The sequence below is a fragment of the Xiphias gladius genome, chromosome 8 (assembly GCF_016859285.1).
Source record: "Xiphias gladius isolate SHS-SW01 ecotype Sanya breed wild chromosome 8, ASM1685928v1, whole genome shotgun sequence".
NCBI classification, from domain to species: domain Eukaryota; kingdom Metazoa; phylum Chordata; class Actinopteri; order Istiophoriformes; family Xiphiidae; genus Xiphias; species Xiphias gladius.
This window is the reverse complement of record NC_053407.1, coordinates 29,833,008-29,853,297: the sequence shown is the minus strand read 5'-3', so window position 1 is coordinate 29,853,297 and position 20,290 is coordinate 29,833,008. Positions and strand designations below refer to the sequence as shown.

Sequence of the window (20,290 nt, the reverse complement as noted above, 5' to 3'; positions counted from 1 at the left end):
CGAGGCTGCTGATGGGTTTTCAGGCACTTGACTCTCAGTTTGTCGCACTTTGTGCAAACGTGACCGTCCGGTTTGTTTTTGTCCAGAAAGCAAACAGTAGAAGAGGCGCTGCTGTCGTCTCCCGAGGAAGCAGTGCAACTACCGACGGCCTCCGCGGAACGGTAAGGCCGCGTCGCTGGACTTCTGCTCCCAGTCGTACTGACGGTACCGGTCGGGCTGGTCGGGCCGGGCGGCGCCGCTCAGATTGCCGATGTCTCTGTCGATGATCTCATTCACTGCAACAAAGACACAACCAGGAAACAATTATTTCTTTATTTATATTTACACATTTAGTGTGTACTTTTGTTCACACGTTTTTTCTTCGGACCTCAAAGTGCGATATGTGGTTGAAAGCTCGAGATAAAAGCAGCTGAACCCTGAGATCTTTATCTTTGTCAAACCGCTGTTTCCACAGTGAAGCGTGAACTTTCACAATCAAATTTTAGAGTGGTCTCTAGAGGGTTGATGCTTGTTTTCAGGGTTTCTGCAGTCTTCACCAAACTTTTCAGACCTTTTTAATACCACATAGACTGAATGAAATAATACCTTTTTTCACCGTCACGCTGGTCAAAGAATAACAGGAAACCAGGCCAATAACTAGTTACCAAGAACATGGATTTATGGACATTTTTAATCCCATTTTTCCAGCACGTCCCAGCTGTGGATGACAAGAATTCCTGGTAATACTATTAATCAGTTAATGTGACCTGTAGCCAGGTATGGATTACTGAGCAGGCCCACGTGGGCCCAGGTCCTCTGAAGTGTTGTCTGGGGGTCCTACTGTGTGTATAGGAGGGGGTGGGGGGACTTTTGCTTGTCTATGCCCAGGAGCCCCATTGTCTCATAAACCTTCCACGTCTGACTGGAGGATGGATTAACCACTAAAAAAAAAAAAAAGATTAATTTATTCATCGAAGTTTTCACTCGTCCATTCTGAGTCTGTCTCCCGACAGCAAAGCGACAGTTAATGTCTCTGTCCACAGCAGACAAGAAGAAAAACTCAAGACCTTTTAATTCCTTCTAAAGCCTTTTATTTTTTACTGAATTCAGTTCATTTTAAGACTTTTTAGAGACCTTGATGGTTACTACCACATTACTCAGTAGGTTCTGTGGTGTTCTTGATTTGGTTGGTTGCTAGGAGGTTACCAGGTGGCTAAAAACCATAAAACCTGAATCGTGGTTTCTAAGACAGTGTTTAAAAAATTCCTTGCCCTTGCCCAGTGCATGCCGGGATAGGGGCCAGCCCCCACGAAAAGACCCACGCGCTGCTGACTCATTGCTTTTTCTTCTTCTGTTCAGCGTTTCAGCCACAGAGGGTCTTTTTCACCTTCCTCAAGTGACCCGAGGAGGAGGTGTCGCGGTCGAAATGTTTGCTTGTCCATGCAGAATATAACAACTGGAAATGAGACGGCCGTTTTTCAGGGGGTTTTTTTGTGTGTGTTTTCGTGTGATAGTTGCTCAACACCTGCAAATAATTTATGTTCACGTGACTCCTGATGAATTTTAGCACCAAACAACCCTGGATCTTTTTGTCTCGGTCAGACTAAATAAAGAATTTGAAGACATGACTTTGGTACTTTGGTACTTTATTGTGAGAAAATGTCATTTTTGACTTTTATAGACTAAATTCTTAATTGAAGAAAATATTGGAATAAAGAAATTTAAGTGCTTGGCAAGAAACCAATCTTTTCCTAGCGTGTTAACATCCACAGCTGAGAAACATTTACACCGCTTCTCTGCTGGTGGGGAAATCGTGTTGTGGGCAGGGGGTCAGCGTAAAGAGCAACGGGCACACGTCCAGGGTTATAAACACCACAGGAAATAATATACGGCAGACTTCATGCTATAAATAAATGTACCACGTTCAAATGCAGGGAAAGAAAACTAGATTCTGCATTGCAGTTCCCCGTAGGACCACAGGAGGGGGCAGCTGGAGGGGAACTGCAACTTGTAGCTTTAAAGAGAAAATCTTTCATTTACCACGTTCGACCTGCGCCGATGCCTAGTGACCAAATACTTCACCTAAACAGGTTTGTCTTTGGGTAGAGAAGAGAATAATTGGCTTCTAATCCATTAATTCCAATGACCTGATTCCTCCTCATAAACCAGCACCTAATGACACACAGACGATTGTGTTTATTGTTGGTAGCAGCAGTAGTAAAAGCTGCTCTCTGCCCGGTCTGGGTCTATTTGCAGGGCAGTAAATGGCTCCATCTCTGCCCCATTCGGTCTATTCATAGCAGTGCTGTGAAACCTGAGGCTCGTCAAGCAAACCAACACAACACAAACACAACACTGATAATCATCGCGAGCGTGGCGCCCGTTAAACACAACTTCACCTGCATCCGGATACGCACCGGCGGTCGCACGATATACACATCCAGTTCAAACTCCTTCCCATCACCAGTGCTGGACGGTACTTTTACACAAGTACTGCGCTTAAGTACAGTTACGAGGTACTTTATGTTCTGTGCTACTTTAGACTTCTACATCTCCACTTTCAGAGGGAAATATTGGGTTTTTTATCCCATGACATTTATCTGACAGATTTAGTTACACCTCAGATTAAGACTTCACATATAATAATCTTGTGAAGTACGACGCAGTGTTACAGATTAAAGCAGTGGTTCCTGGTTTCACCGAAGACAGATTCAACCATCAGAGGTGTGTTTCTCCTTCTGTCCTCTCCCATGAATCACCTGACGACCCCCCAGCGTTATCTGGTGACCCTCTGGAGGGGCGCGACCCCCAGGCTGCAGCAGTAACATTCTGCTGAAGCGCTGATGACTCAGGATTAAACTTCTAATAATGTCAAACAGAATCATTTATCAGGCGCAGCGGACAAATACTTTTGCTTTTGATACTTTTAATACCACATTTTGCAGATAATACTTCTCTGTCATACTACTCTGTGTCCGAGACTCTTTTTCTTTCATGTTCAAGAAAACCAGGGGTTTAGCCACATCCGGTCTCTGCAGAACGATCCTGCCACACGTTCAAGGCACCTTCCGGTCTTCTGGGTACTCCGCCGGTTTTCAGAGGGAAACGTTGTGTTTTCTACTCCACATTTTTCTGACAACTGTAGTTAGTAGTTACTTTGATTTACATAAAAAATGCACGAGCAGCTTATAAAATAAGACGAATTAAGATAGATGAAGGGCCTTAATACCCACACAGGTGTTTTCCACTACGGTATGTGGCTGATTACGCCTGATCAGGACTAACGCGAGGTCAGGAGAGCTCCTGAAGTCCTGAAAAACCACCATTTTGATCTAGTTTTACACAACAATAAGTGAGTGAGTCCAAAAAATATTATCCTGCAAAATGGGACCTTTGACTTGGGATACTTTAAATACATTTTGTAAGTAATGTACTTTTACTAAAGTAGAATTTTGAAAGCAGGACTTTTACCAACAGAGTATTTATACATGTGTTACTACACAGGTGTTACTACTTTCATGCAAGCAAGGCATCTGAATACTTCTCCCACCATTGGCGGTAGCAGTAATATCTATTAAAGCTGCTGCTGCCGCAGTGCTTGTGCAGCCGCTCGTGTGTTTGGATCCCGTATCTCTGTCCGAGCGCCCTCAGGGTGCGTCAGTGTGTGCGGAGGCCGACATTTCTCCAGCAGCACCAGATCGAGCGGCTGACGGTCAAAGTCAAGCTGAAAGGCCAAGGGGGAGGGTCAGAGGCCTGGCGACAGCTGCTGCCCGCCAACTGAGACGCAGCAACAAATTTAACCCCCATCTGCATCATTAAGACCAGCAGCCAGCAGATGCGGCTATTATTAACCCAGATCAGAGAGAAACACAGTATTCACACACAAACACACACCGGGCCCCGACATATAAATAACCAACATCACAGAGCAACAGCGCGAAGACGGACAGACAGACAGACACATGCACACACAGTGAGACCAGCTTCCACACAGCTGCACAGCAGAAACACGCAGAGAACAACCAGCGAGCGCTGGTTGGGATTTTGCGAATTTGAGATCCAGATCTGAATCTCAGAACCAGATCAAGTCTGAGCAAAATGATTTTTGGGACGACCACTTTTTCTCCATGAGCCAAAACCACTTAATTGTTGGTAAAAGCCTGCTACTCATCTCCTGATAGATGAAGAGGTTAAACTACAGAAGTTTTAAATGTGGTTAAAGAATCAGCAGTAAAAGCCCTGGTTGTACCGTGACTGGTCTCTGATTCTCTCTGACGTGATCAGATCATTGATCCTGAGTCACGGAAGCTTCAGCAGCGTTTTACCGGTGGAGCTGCTTTTAGTTTAGTCCACTGGTTCCCAACCTGGGGGTCGGGCCCCCCCAGAGGGTCACCAGGTGAACCTGAGGGGGCGTCAGATGATTCATGGGAGGGAGAGGAAAGAAGAAGAAACAAAGTTCTGATTCACTATTCAGTTTTCAGTTTTTTGGCTTTTCTATCATCTTTGGGGAAATACTGCACAACTTGACCTCGTTGGACCTCACATGGTGTAAATGAAACCCTGTGACAAGCTTAGAGCGGAAACTTGTCTTTGATGGAACTGATAACAACTCATAGATGTCTGAAGTGTGACAGGGACACCGCTTTTTGCAACAGTTGATAAGGTCATTTCATCTTAAACATCGTATTTTATAAACTCACAGAGTGTATTTTATGTGAAACCTAATCTGAAGAGTAATAAGTACAATCCCTCCCTCTGATTTGTAGTCAAATGGAAGTATGAAGTGTCATAAAATATACATACACAAGTAAAGTACCAGTACCTGCACATACGTGAAGTACTTGAGTAAATGTAACCCACTTTTATAACTGTTGTTTCAACAGCACCTGAAGCCGTCCTGTTGAATTTTCATATAAACAAACTATTCTAATTGAATTCTATATTTCATGTTTCTCACCAAAACACACTGCTATCAAGTAGGGGTGGATCAAGGGCAACTGGACTTGGTTGTAGATACCCCAAGATGTCTCCATCCTAGAGGCCTCTTCAGTTCTGCAAGTATCAAGTATCTACAACCAAGTCCAAGAGAATCTTCACAGACATCAGAACACATCGTGCGTATCTTTGACGAACCTGTCGAGTGCATTTCCTTCCTCAGAAAACATTTGCAAAGCTGATATTGCAAGTATTTTGAAACCTGCTTCTTTTATATTCAGGGTTGCTGGCTTGCAGTCTTCCTTTTTCTCTTGGCTTTTATTGGTACATTGCAACGTTTCCTGGGGCGTTACTGCCACCAACTGTAAATCTTGTCAAGTCAATTTTATTTAAAACAGCCCAATATCACTAATCACAAGCTGTGCGGCTTTACGACAACCACCGTTCTTAGACCCTCAAACCGGACAGGGAAAAACTTCCCCAGAAGACCCTTTACCAGGAAAAAAAAGGAAGAAACCACAGGGGGAGCAACAGAGGAGGGGTCCCTCTTCCAGGACGGACAGACATGCCATAGATTTACAGTATGGAAAATCCATAGCTGTGTGTTTGATAGACATGGCACATTTTCCCGCCAGTCTAAGGGCAGGGAAGTGTGTTACATCACTCTGCACTTGCGCCCATTCGTACACGTCCTCGTGCGTGTGTGCAAGATACAAACAAATATATATACAAAATACGTAACCTTTATTTAATCAGGTAACCTCACTGAGATCATCACTGCTCCGCAGCGCTACCGGTGAAAATGTCAGTGTAGTTAAGACTGACATCACATTGAAAAACCACTTCGTATCGGCCTGGATGTCTTTTGACCATCAGATTGCCATTGATGCACTCCACCACTACCAAACGTGACAGAACTGAGTTGTTAATGAATGATGAATTAATGAAGACACTCAGCTTCCTACCATCATCCAGTGTGATCTCCTGCAGGCCCATGGACCCCAGATTTGGCTGGTCTTCCGGTTCCTTCTTGATACTCAACACCTGTCCAGGGCTCGAGAGCAGAGAGTCCTTCTGGGGGTCAGCAGGGGTCACAAAGGCTCTGTTGGAGCTCAGAGATGGAGATTGTTCCCTCTGAGGTCCAACACTGGAGGTCTGCAGGGGGATGGTGAAGGTCTGAAGGGGGACAGAAGAGGCCTGGTTAGGCATCGCAGAGATTTGAGGGGGTATCGATGAGGTCTGAGGAGGGACGGTGAAGGTCTGAGGAGGCACGATGGAGGTCTGGAGAGGAATCAAGGTCTGATGGGGGACTGAGGAGGTCTGAGAAGGCATGGAGGAGGTATGAAGCGGGATGGAGGAGGTGTGAGGAAACATTAAGGGAGTTTGAAGGGGGACAGAAGAAGGAGGAGGATGATGGAGATGAGGTGCATTCTGCGAAGGAGGACCACAGTGCACTGGAAGGTCACAGGAACCATAATAGGCCACATCTGGGATGAATCCAGGTGGATTGTGGGAAATGCGGTCTGGCTCCCAGCGCTCCTGTTTGACTAGCTGTGCTCCAGCAGCAGCAGGGAGGTGACGTCTGGCTCCAGGCAGGTAGGTGAAGCTCTGCGTTAGACTTCTTCTTCTCTTCCCGTTTGAGACGTAGAACTGGACTTGGACTGGACTAACTGTCTTCTTATTGTAAGGAGGGACCTCCACCACAATGCTGGACTGAAACACGTAAACACAGAGACACGGAGAACACCGCTGTGAGATTTCAGGGTTAGTCCAAAACCGCCTGTCAGTCTACACGTATCACACGTTCCCTGATGTCCCACGTGTTTGTTTCAAATGGAAAAAGGCAAATGAACGCAGGGTTTCTGGGCCTGACCCAGGCTACAGTGATTCTGGAGGAAGGTTGCATGAGCCACGTAAAAAAAAAAAAGAGAAATCACAAGTCTTTATTATTCCCATATTTCTTACACTGTCGATCAATATTCTTGCTCCCACATCCCAATGTTGTCACCGGCACCCCTGAAAATCTTTTTTCATTTTGTTAATCTAATCTCTTTACAGGGATATTTGTTCAAATGCAAAACACAGTGGGGTCCGAAAGTCCATGACCAGATTTACATCGAAGTGAATGGGGAAGTGGTCTCAGACTTTTGGACCCCGCTGTGTATTTTCATGTTTTCAACAATGTTTCTACTTACTCCACTGCTTTTTTCTGACACCACTCTGGCATCCATTTCCCACATTGATCTTCCATCTGAGGGATAAAAACGTGGTTAGAAATGGTTACTGGAACATGGAGAAAATCTGATGTCATCTCATTTAATGTAAGTTTATCGACTCTCCGCTGATCTCACCGGGCCCTTTCTCCATGAACACAACCCTGGACTGTGTGGAGATGTTGGATCCGGTGATGAGCAGCTCCTCTCCTCCGTCCACAGAGCAGCTGGCTGGACTGAAGCTCTCCACCTGAGGAAGCTCCTGGCCGGAGCGCTGGGCTGAAACACAACAACATTTTTGTTTCGGTATTTAAATTTATTCTGCGTTTCTCCTTCTTACAAGGCAGGCTACAGCAGCAGTACATTCATTTGTAGACAGAGGAAGTATTCAACAAGCAGGAAGAAAAACAAACTCACTGATTATTATCTGTGTTTATCAAGGTTTAGCACTAAGCACTAAGTTCTATCTCACATCCCCTGAATTTCCTCCGCCGCTTGTTCTATTATCATCTGGTTTCGAAATAAACAAAAACCATTAACTTGTTCTGTGACTTGCTCTGCGTTGAATGTAACGTGCTGGTGACCTCGCTGGATAACAAATTCGATGTAAATGTGATGAATTAATATTACAGGTGACGCACAGCACTCCACGGGAACAGATGTGGTCTGTAGCCACAGCATCCGGCCGTCTGGCCGAGGGACGGCGACCCTGAACACAACTCGCACCCTGGTGTTCTTCCGCCCGATATCCGTCTCTCCTTTCTTCAGCTCGATGTCGGCGTTACGCAGCTTCAGGATGCCGGCGCAGTCAATGCTGTGGAACAGAAAACCAAAACACGCGCTGCTCATCGTGATGCATTATCTGCTACTTTAAAGGTACCCTGTGGAGTTTTTGATCACTAGTGGGGCTAGAGAAAGACGTTTTGATGAGTGGGTCCTTCTTCTGTTTGTATCTTGTGCTTCACTAACAATGGCACAGGTAGACAGGTGATGGAAAGAGCGGTAATTCAAATGCATACTGCATGTTGGCCATGAAAAACGAGGAAAAGGCAGACGAACAGGCGGAATATACACAGAACAACCATGTCAGCTGGTGGTAATCATCTCATTAGCTGCTAGCCTGGCCTGCATGTTGAATCGCTCCACGTCATGGTCGAATAAATTGACATTTACCTCAAAAAAGGACAGAAAGCAAAACATGGATGTAAACAATGCAGGTTTCAAAATGCTGGTATTAAAACACTGGCTATGTTTTATGAGAAGGGAAAAGACCTCAATGCATTTTGGGCCCTAAGGATTTACACAATGCACTTGGATGAGAAACACTGAGAACATGTGAACATAACTTAGCTTGTTACAAGAAAACTGCGGAGGACAACTTCAACTCTGCTCTCGTTACCGTATTCAATCACCTGTAACAGCTGGGTTCAAACTTTTTTTCTGATCATTTAGAAATAGGCTCATAGCAGCTTAGGTCAGAAAGGTTAAATTGTTATTGCTCATTAACGCTACTTCTCTTGCTACTACTATCCCAACCACTGCAACTTCTACCAGTACTGCTGCTGACTGGAAGAACAATATTAGCACAGATATCAGGCTGACCCCGATTTTAGTGCCTTGAAAATCAACTGTGATACTGAAGCCTGCTTTGGTAGTGTTGCCTCTGTTACCTGGCAGACATGTTGTTTTCTGGAAGCAGGGGGGTCTCCAGGACTTTAGTGTAACCTATAATATTCTCCTGGCAGGTTGTGGTGACCGTCTTCCCTGTCACGCGGTGGGCCTGGTAGAAGGAATGAGGGCGAAGGTACCGGTCGTCTGCGGTGCCGATGAACAACTGCAGGCCGACATGCTGCTCGCTGTATCCATTCAACTGCGGAGGGAAGCTCAGCGGTGAACATCTGAATAAACATCTCAACTGTTATGTTACTTAGACTTGCTAATACTTGCATGGATGAGACACTTTCCCCATGTGTTAAAAAAAAAAAAAATTCATCGAGGATGTTTCAATCAAAAGATTCAACGTTAACCTAAAGAGGAATATCTCAGACAGAATCAGCCAATTTCGATAAAACATGAGGTGAAACTGATGCATGTTTGGCAGCATATTCTGATGTTTTAATCCATCGACTGGCATGAATGATGAAGGTGATTTAAGTGTAAAGCAATAGTTCAACATCTTGCTTTTTGCCGAGTAACATGAGTTACATTTGTGGCCCAGCAGCTGTCAGTTGTCCTTGTCTTGACACTACACGATGTAGGTTTTCACACATCTTGCAGAAAGAAGCCCATCTGGCTTCAGCAGCAGCCTGAAAATGTGACACCTAGAATAACGCTGCCGGTGTCCATTACATACAAGGCCTTGACGGAGCCCTACTTATCTCAGCCTGCCTCTGTTCTCTGATCCAGGGGATCCACGAGGGCTGGTCACCCTCAGCAGCAGCAAACCCACAACTCTGACGCAACCTCAGCCGCCCTGCGAATTTGCCCCTGTGTGATCATCGCAGGCTCATTCGGTGTGCAGGGTTTTTAAGGGACTGCACAGAGTTTGAAAAAACGGTACGAAGTAAAACTTTTGTTCTCTGCACTGACTCCTTCACTCTGACAGCAGGTCTGCAACTAATGATTATTTTCTTTTATGCTTTTTAATTATCCAGCCATTGTTTTGCATCATTCTCGTCATATTGGAGTTACCATAATTACAAATGTTCACGACAGCATCCAAGTCGCAGTGTAACTGGGACACTCTATTTTATCTGACTTATAAGCACTTAATATCATAGAGGTGCCTCAAAGCAAACAAGCACCAATAAATTGGCCAAAGTCTATCGTTCCATGTAACTAAACCCAAATTGAGTGGATACGGTGTTTTGTTACCAGTGCACAGTATTTGCAACCCACACCCACACACAGCCAACTCTTTAATCATAGTCTATAATCTATAAGATGTCTGACACCAGTGAAAGTTGCCCATCACCATCTACCACAGCCCATGGTCACATCTTCATATTGCTTTTTTGTTCAAGCAACAGTTTAAGATGTTAAATTTCAAATGATATAAAAACAGGAAGAAATGGCAAATTTCCACTCTCGAGGAGCTCGGATGAGTGAATGCATTCGTGCATTTGTGCTCAATAAATTACTAAAACATAGCGGCTGGGACTCAGGAGGTGGAGCGACTGGTAACGAAAGCACGATATAACGCAGTTCATCGCATCACTTCTCAAAAGAGCCATCGATTCGTCTTCTGTTGATCCCAGAAGCAAATAATCAACAAATGATTTCAGCGCCATCTGACAGTAGCAGATAAATGAACAGACAAAATTACGGGGTCAGCAGCTTTGGCAGGAGACATGACGCAAACATTTTGAAGCTTAAGGTAACGGGTGACTTATATTTTGTGTAAATACTCAATATCTCATGGACCAGTAATGATTCCACAAAACCACCTCCATCACAACCTTTTTTGGACATATTGTCTCGTACTTTATTGTTTGTGCTTACCCCAAGAGTCAATTCTTTCCCCAATAAATGACCTGTGTACCATCGTTTTCTCAGATTATTCCACTGATGTTAAAAGCATCTGGCTCAGAGACCTGACCTGACCACAGAAGTCTGAAATAAGTTACCTTTACAACGGGGTGTCCTCCAGTAGCTGCTTTAATGGAGCCTCTGCTGCCCTCCGTCTCGTAATGTGCCCTGTGGTAGGACTTGGGCTGGACCTCCAGCTTCAGCTCGCACTGGTCGTACTGGCTGGGCAGAGGCCAGTCCAGGGGAGGGGGAGACGAGGTCCTGGAGGCAGATACGACACGTAATGATCAGACACTGTATGACACCCATCGCCTACACTATTCCTTAAGGTTTTTCATCTCTGAGGGGAATTCAAGGGTTCCCAAAAAAACTTCTTTCACTACAGTTAGAGGATAGAGAATTGGACATAATCCCAGTTAGAGTATGTTTGGGGAAATATGCTTATTTGCTTTTGTGGTGGCGAGTGAGATGAGAAGATTGATGCCTGACGTGCGGAAAATATGAAGCCGCTGCCAGCAACCAGAGGATGTTTTATTCACTGTTTAACGGTGGATTATGTGCCAGACTAAATCCTGGCTGAGACTCCAGAAAGTTACTGGTGGCAGCCAAGAAATAGTCTTAAAAATAACCCTCAGTAAATCAGTTTTTTTACACTTCAGTTTTTGTACAGCTTAAACAAACAAGTTATAACATGTTACTCAGTGAGCTTCAGAGGTGTTAGTGGATGGATTTGGTTGCATTTGGACAGAGCAGGGCTGGCTGGTTCCCGTTTCCAGTCTTTATACTACGATAACAGACAAACACTTTAACATAGAGATATGAGAGTGGTATCAATCTTCTCATCTAACTTTTTGCCAGAATGCCAGATGCAAATAAGCCTATTTACCGAAATGTCAGACTATTCCCTTAAGAACTGATAGCAAAGCCAACCTGAACAGAGGGGGGTTTCCAGGTTTGGGTTTGTTCCAACTGAAGTGGGAGGGCACCTGAAGGAAGAGCTCAGCAAGGCCATCCTGTTCACGTCCCTCTTCTCCAGGAGAGTCCTGGAAGGTCTCCAGCCCGAGGTCTCCCTGACCGGGAAGGAGACCCAGCTGGCTCCCCGACGTCCGCCTGGTCTTAGAGGGGACGTCCAGCTCCTGGTAGCCGGACATCAGGAGGGGCCCGAGGGCACCGGCAGGGCTTCCCACCCAGGTGTCATCTGTCACGCTGCCCCGTGGGGAGGCGCTCGGTGTGGGGCTGGGCGAGTGGTGAGGGGAGGGCGAGCGGGCGTGGGGGTCAGCGCTGGAGTGGCGTCTCTTTCCACAGGGGGAGGTCGGTCTAGATGATGGCCTGCAAGGAAAGTCAGTATGAGCAGAATTTGTACCACTTCCCTGTTTCTATTATGTTGCAATCAGTTTGTGAAATAAGGTAGTCTGCTGTGTTGTGCAAACTATAAATATGGTCTAATTATTACACTTAACGTGGTTCTACGTAGGTTTATAGAGTCAAATAACCATACACAAGTCCACATGCAAAAACCAATCCTTGGGAAAAACGAGAAGTCCTTAAATAGTCCTCAAACAGATACGAAATGGGCTTTAAAGATTTGTTAGTTAGTGTTGAAGTGTGGAAAGCACACAGAGACAGTAACTGTTAAATCCCGGCGTTGCGAAGATTCCACACTGTGCCGGCTGTCTGTAAAGTATGAAGGATTTCTGGAGGAGTATGTGTAGGACCATAATCTGCTGAAAACATGGGGGGTGCCTCTGCCTCCAAAATCTGCACTTATCAGTTGTTGTTTTTTTTAAATTGATCATTATTATTTCTTATTTCTCCAGACGGTTGAGTGCCCCTATGGTACCCTGGCGCACTAAGCTTCAGCCTTCACCGCCCAGCAGCAGATCTGAGCCTACATTTGATTAAAGGTCAGGTCTGGTCTTTTAGTAACAGGTAGGGTCCAGGATTGATTTAGAGATAATTGGAGATCGTTCCTAACGGTTTGGTTCACGTTCCTGTCGGGTACGGGTTTGCAAACTGGACCTCTGCGAGGCTATAGCCGGAAGATAAAAAGCTGCCTCACGTGTTTAAATCTAGTTTAAAAAGTTTTTGCTAACATAATCTACTTGTTTGGGGTATTTACAGATGGATAACTACCTACTGGGAATGTGCGGCTGATGTGGGTTGACCTTGTTTGGAAGTACGGAGCAGGGCATGGGGCGCTTCCATTTGACACACGTTGAGTCAGTTACCTTCACAAAGCATTTGGGAACCATGGTGATTTGTACCTGGAAGTGGGCCGGCGGTTCAGCCAGCTCTCCTCTGTGACACTGGCACGGGGGGAGTGGCAGGGCGACTGACGGGGCGACTGACGGGGCGACTGACGGGGCGACTGACGGGGCGACTGATGGGGCGACAGCGCGGGGCTGAAGGAAGGATGTTGGTATTTTTGTTGCCATAACTCCACGCCGAAGGCCCCACCCCCACAGCCCGGAGACCCTGAGGTGACCCCAAGGGGGACCCCAGGGTGAGGCGGGCGGCATCGCATTGCTCCCCCTCAAAATCGTCGAAGATGTGGGAGAAGGACTCGCAGGAGGAGAGGTCGGACATCCAGCTTCTTGACGACATGCTGCTGCAGGGGCTCGGGCAGAGCGTCGGGTCCCGGTAGCAGGGATCGAGAGGCAGGTAAAGCTGGTCTCTGGACCACGACGCCTCGGGGTAGCCCCCCTCTGCCCCGCCCACCGCCAAAGCTTCGTGACCAGTGCCGGGCTCCACATGGTTGCTAGGAGCTATGGAGGTGATCTGGATACTCGGGCAGTCAAAGGCTCGTGGGTTCCCCAGGACCACATACTGGGGCCCCTGGGAATGGCAGCCAACATGCTGGTAGTTGTCTGTGGTGGAGAAGTATGAAGGGTGACTCTGCAGCTCCTGGATGACGGGCTGCTCGGCCAGAGCCTGTGTGGAGGAGGGTGGCGTCCTCACATTGAGATCTGGACCTGTGAGGATTAGATGAGCCCACATGTAAATTGCTCACGTGTGATCATTTGCATTGCAAACACACTTGTGTTTAATTTCCATAAAGCAGTGTTCAGAGGGCTACACCTGACAGTTCCTGATCTTTTATGATCTGGGTCCAACCGGCAGACAGATTAAAACAAAAGCGAACAACACCGCAGGGTTTCCCACGGTGTTTTACAGCAGAGCTGGACCACCTCACTTGAAGTAACAACCTCCTCCACTGACATCCTAGAACCTTGAAGTAAAACATTAACATTGGTGCAGAGACATAGCAAATGCAACATATTTAATGTATGACTACAGTTTAGTCCAACATCTACTGCATCAGCCATAAAATCATGTTTCTATTGTGCTGTTTCTGCCCACTTCTAAAATTTGTTTTCATTTGTTTCAGGAGTCAACGCTGAGCGAACTGAACAATGACTTAATTACAAGGATTTGCTGCTTTTCTCTGTTTCCTCATTGTAAATGAAATTGGTATTGTTTCGAAAATGGTAGGAACGACAAACTGAGCCATTTTAAGACATCACATCTGCTCGGTTCAGATATTTACCGTCCCACGAGAGGAAATCCTTTAATATCTAAACATGTGACTGTGGAAATTGTAATTACTGTTTGACATTCAATATACTAAATAATTAGTTGGAGGCGCTCGTTTGTGATTAAATGGACGTCTCCCATACGCCCCTCTCCTGCCTTCTACTGTATCGAGCTGGAGGAAGAGGCTTCTCAGACAAGTTTAACGCAATGCGGGGGCCTCTGCTTTCTTGATTTTACTATGATTCCTGAGGGATACAGTTCCCGCGCGACATCGCTACACATTGGACGTGACTGACCCTCATCAACTGTATTATCTGGTTCGGTTCGTTTAGCTTTGTTCCTTCACGTCTCTGTGATTCCATCGTAGTTTGTTCTGTTTTATCCCTGTAATACTATTACTGGACCGGGAGTGTATTTGTTATAATAGTAATGTTTATGTTGGCAGCTGGAAATTGATGTGATAACTTTACACTGTGTGTAATTGGTCTATGCTGTGGAAATAATAAACCAATGGGAACAAAGGCCATCAAATGTGAGGATTTTCTGCTTTTCTCTGGTTTAAATCGCTGCAAACAAAACTCCTTCGGGTTTTGGACTTTGGTCAGACAATTCAAGGCATTTTAAAGACGTCACTTTGAACTCTGAGAAACGAGGAGGAACATTTCTCACCAGTTTATCACCGACTAAAGGGCAACGCACACCGGCAGCAAATGATGCTCCTCAAAGCACCCATCCGCCATTCTGCTCTATGTAAGCCCACACAGCAGCAGCGTCTTGATGTGCGTCAGCTCACCAGGATACATCACCGTCCTATTTCCCAGCATCAGCGTTCACCAACTTCCCACTAAAGCATCTTTTTGGCAGATTCAAACCCCCGGAGCGGCACACCGGCCACTGCGCTTTGACTTCCTCTCTCTGGCACCACGACATTTTTGTAGACTGATCAGTCGGTTGATTGACACTCTACTGTTTTGATATTTGATTAATCACCGAAACGTCCCAAAACAGTTAGTAGACTGAAACTGAATTAATCGATTATCAAAACGATTGCAGATCGATTTCCTACACTACAACAGTCCCTGCTGCTTTCACACTGTCTGCTTTTTACATGTTATGATAATACTAATAATATTAATAATAATAATAACATGTATTAATTTATGTTAATTAACAAACTGACTTTATTATTTTGTGGCTGCACAGTAATGTGTTGTTGATCTGCACTGATGTTATAATGTTAAACTATCAGCAGAAGTACGGTCACACTGCAGCAGCAGTTAATGGTAAATGAACTGGACTAATTATGGTGACAGATTATCTACAGCAGTTCATTAAATTCATTCACACAGCTGCACACACTCCTAACCACAACCCTACTATTAATACTCCACACACACACACACACACACACACACACACACACACACACCTTGCATGCTACATGCAAAAAAGGTGTCAAACCAGCGACTGCGATCTGCTTCAACAGCTCCACTCGCTGCTTCCTGGCAAATAACCCTCAAAGTGCCGGACAGAAAGAAATGAGATGTGATGCAACAGTTGAATCCTCCCCCGGGGCATAAAAAGAGGGGGGAGGAGGAGCAGAAGACAATGCCGGCACTAGTCGGGTACCACAGGGCGGGTAGAAAACCAGGAAGTAAAACCTGCCAGCACACAGGCTGGGCGGCACGCTATCTGTCTGTGAAACCAGTGAAGCGAAACCAGCCCACACACATCTACAGGCCATCTATCTATCAATCATCTATCAATCTCTCCACCTACCTCCCTACCTATCGATCTCTGCTGTTGAATCTTATTACATTTTTCATTGTCTGGTCGATGGAGTGGTGGAGGAAATATTCAGATCCTTTGCTTAAGTAGAAGTACTAGTGCCACAATGTAAAACCACTCTATTACAGGTAAAAGCCCTGTATTTTAAGTAAAAGTACTCCATGTAGTCACACTTTCATGGTAAAAGTACTTCATTGTGCAGGGACCCGTCTCCTGTGACTGGTCTCTGATTCTCTCTGACGTGATCAGGTCTTTGATCCTGAGTCACGGAGGCCTTGGCGGCGTTTTACCGGTGGAGCCGCTTTTAGTTTGGTCCACTGGTTCCCAACCCGGGGGTCGGGCCCCTCCGGAGGGTCACCAGGTGAACCTGAGGGGGCGTCAGAAGATTCATGGGAGGGAGAGGAAAGAAGAAGAAACAAAGTTGTTGTCACAAGACAAGAAGGTTTGGAACTACTGGCTCAATGCTCTGGATTTTATAAACTCATGTTGGGTTTTCATTTATGAAAAAGCTTCCCTGTAAAGTAACTTGTAACAGCTGTCAGATATATGTAGTGGAGTAGAGGTATAAAGTCAAAGAAAATGGAAATACTTAATTAAAGTACATGCACCTCAAAATTGGACTTAAGTCAAGTACTTGAGTAAATCTACTTAGTTATTTTCCACCACTGGGTTGGCGTCATAGAGTTTGGGAGGGATTTGAGCTTTGGATAAAAGTCTCCGCTAAAGGGCCAAAATATTCACTTTACTTCTGCTTCATGTGGACGAAACTGGTACGAACGTAGCAGCGAAATTACAAAAGGATCCGCTCAATATTTGCAGTCTGTGATTCATTCGTGGCTGCGATTTACATGATCTTCATTACCGGTTTAATCTGAGAGTTGTGATCGGGATCAACTGCTCACTGGTTTGGTCCACAAGTGTCAGAAAGTGCTGAAAAATAGCCATCACGCATTCTGCTGAACGAAACTAGGTTGACACGCGCGCAGAGGTACTTCATTACCGCAGTGACTCTTAACTCAGCACTTCAACGGGGAGGGTCGAACGCTGTCGTGAGCCAATCAGCCAGCGGGCACCGAAGACAACTCTTTTAATTCTAATTCCAGGATCCTCCAAACAGGCTTTTTGGTGCAGAGTCCGGACCAGTCGGATCAATTTGAGAACCCACCGACCGCTGATTTAGTGTCATCAGATTCGGCCCCGACGCACCTGAAGCCACCAGCTGGCACCGTGTGCCAGTGTCCTCCACGTTATTCATGATGATGGACTCACTGATTCAAAGCGACACCTTCCTCTGAGGAATCAGTTTACTGTAACCAGAACCAGCGTAGAGCTGGAACGACCCTTGATTCATTTAATTCCTGCTGAAATGACGCTGATGATTCGTTGATCATCTAAGTCATTTTTTCAAAGCAGAAAAAAAGTCGATTCACCGTTTCGTTATCGATCGATTAATCCATTAATAGTTCGGTCTATGAAACATCATTAAAAAAATAAAAATAATAATCGGAAAACACGTCACATGTCCATCACAATTTCCTAGAGCCCTGGGTGACCTCATTAAATGTCCTTTTCTGTCCAACCAGGAGTCCGAAACCTCAAAATTTATGATTTAAGACAAGAAACAGCAGCAAATTCTTATATTTGAGAACCATGCATTTGGCATATTTGCTTGAAAAAAATAACTAACAGATTATTAAAATAGTTGCCAATTAATTTTCCGTTGATCTTTGGTCCTTAAAGTGTCAGGAAATAGTGTCGGACGATTGCCACAATTTCCTAAAGCCGAGGGCAACATCTTCAAACCGTCCAAACCTCAGAGCTACGTCAAAAACCCGCCAGAATAAAGCAGCAAATCCTCAGCGAACGTTTGGCATTTTTTGCTTCATTCATGACGTAAAACGTTGACACATTATCAAAATCGCTGCTCGATTTTCCAGCCGACCGACTACTCGATTAATCGACTGATCGATTGGACTGTGATGGGAATTTTTCTCCATTTTCCGACACATTTTGTAGAACAAACAACTGATCGATTAATAGAAAACACAATATTCAAAATTAATTAGAGCCGAAACGATGAGTTGATCAATCGATTAAGTTGACCGTCGGAAAAATAATCGGCAACTATTCTGATGATCGATTACTTGCAGGTTTTCAGTCATTTTCTTTAAGAAGATCTTGTCTCCTGCAAAATTTTGAATTGGCATTTTTTACTTTTGTTTTAAATATTTCAATATTTCCGTCAATGTTTTACAGACCAAACAATTAATCGAGAAAATGGTCGGAAGATGATTTAATTGGATTCGATAGTGAAAATAATCGTTAACTGCAACCCTCGTCCATCGATTCACTGGCTGGGACGACAACACCGCGGGGCTGAGAGCACGGAGCAGCCGGTGCTCGGTAGCATCGCATCGCTGTTACCTGACGCTCTACCTGCGAGGCTTCCCGTTTTTAACGTCTGTCACAAAGTTCACGTCCCCCAAAGACAACAGCGGGACTTCCGTGTAGCGTCTTCAGAGTAAAATCCCGTACGAGGGACACGGGTTCAGCGCGACAATTTGGGATTTTCCATTGAGGTTTTAAGTCCATGTTAAAGGAAAAATGCCGAAGATTTTCTGGCTCCGATGTGAATATTTGCTGTTTTCTGCTCGTTTTGTTTTGTTTGTCGACTGGGCAACACAAGCGGGTCGAATGTGTCGGACCGGGTTCTGGAAAACAACCCGGTTCTCCGACACTTCATGGTCTCAACGGTTCTTGATGAATAAGTGGTCCGGTCCGAGGAGAGAGCTGAGAGAGCCGTTCGCAGCAGGCGTCCCGGTCCACGGCCACCGGAGGAGGCTGCTTGAGGTCCGGGCGGGACCAGTCGTTGAATCCAAGGGGTTCACCGACTTCTTCCACGTTCAGTGAAGACACGGAGGAGGTGCCGCTGGTTTAGGAAACTGTGTTTGTGCGAACTTCTGACTTAGACGAGGACCAGATCCCGTTTTATGACCAATCGCCGCAGAAAACCAGGTCATTGCTCAGGGCTAGCAGATTTGTTTTCTCAAAAACAGAAACAAGAAAAAAAGAAAAACCGACGAGGCTTCTTCGGATTTAAATGAAATGTCATGAGATCTGTGAAAGTTATTCAAAGACGATTCCATCTACAAATGAAAACATTATCTCAATTTTAACGTGTGCTTGCATTTACTTCTTTCCTCTCATCCAGACACTAAATGTAATGTGGCTGTAAACCTTCTGCGCCCGGCTGCGGCGGGATAACGCCCCGGTCCCGCTTTCTGCTCCGCTGCGGGTATTTTAGTTTGGAAGGCTGCTCTGCTTCCGGCGTGGCTCTCCCCGGTCCCCGCTAGCTTGATGCACTCGACAAATTGCTAACTACCGTCGCCGAAACGACACGTACCTGCCGCCTGTCTGCCGTCGTCCTCGAAGATCAGTCGGAAGTCCAGCTCCTCGGCGCAGTTTCCTGCGGACATTGAACCGAGAGCGACGCCAAACGTCCCCGGCGGGAGCCCTCGAAACCGACCTGTCTGTCTTTAGAACTGACCTGTCTCGCTCACTTCCATCCGACCGAAAGCAGAACTCTTGTTTCGGCCGCGGCGCCAACTCAACACGTCGACTAATTCCCGACTAAAAGTTGTAAACCGACTTCTGCGCGATTATTAAACGCGCCTCCGCGCTGTGCGGTAGACACACGGAGGTGCCATATTTGCGTTAACTTGTTGCGTTCGCGGTTCGTGTGCGGCTGCTGCGAGTTGTACTCGCCTCCAGGTTGATCCGCGTGCTGCGTTCAGGGCCCCCTCGGACGCTCCACGCTACGCGTTGACGCGTCGTGAGGAAATGAGGAAAACCGCCCTGAAGTAGACTTCTAAGCATTTTTAGCTCCTCTATACTTCTACCGCTCCGCATTTTTTGAGGGGAACACTGTACCTTTTAGTCCACTGCATTTATCTGACAGCTGGAGTTATGTTACTTTACAGATAAGACGTTACATTTAAATAAAATACACGTGTGTGTGTGTGTGTGTATGCTGAGCTTGTAAAATATAAGGCATTAAACCAGTAGTTCCAAACCTTTCTATCTTGTGACCTCTTACAGAGAAGCAGTACCTGACTTGAGCCCCTTTCATGCAGCCTGTTCAAGGCAGGAATCTTGCACCTTTACACAGTTTGAACTCATCAGATGATTTCATTTCGAGTTATCATCATCGAGGAAGTCACACTAATAAATATTTCACAAAAAACAGCGAGTGTCCTAAAAACTTAAAGGTTTTTTGCATCAGAACTTTGTTTCTTCTTCTTTCCTCTCCCTCC

The 20,290-nt window shown here is 45.6% G+C and overlaps 1 protein-coding gene across 1 annotated transcript; it reads right to left on the bottom strand.

Moving 5' to 3' along the window:
• Nucleotides 1–53: 53 nt before the first annotated feature.
• nfatc3b (nuclear factor of activated T cells 3b) lies at nucleotides 54–19,793 on the bottom strand. Its single transcript, XM_040133094.1, is given in 11 exon segments — nucleotides 54–275; nucleotides 5,880–6,627; nucleotides 7,110–7,165; nucleotides 7,266–7,406; nucleotides 7,769–7,941; nucleotides 8,798–8,997; nucleotides 10,754–10,916; nucleotides 11,586–11,984; nucleotides 12,920–13,133; nucleotides 13,136–13,627; nucleotides 19,381–19,793. Coding segments are annotated over 11 exon segments (2,796 nt in total). The 5' UTR covers nucleotides 19,454–19,793; the 3' UTR covers nucleotides 54–138.
• Nucleotides 19,794–20,290: the final 497 nt, after the last annotated feature.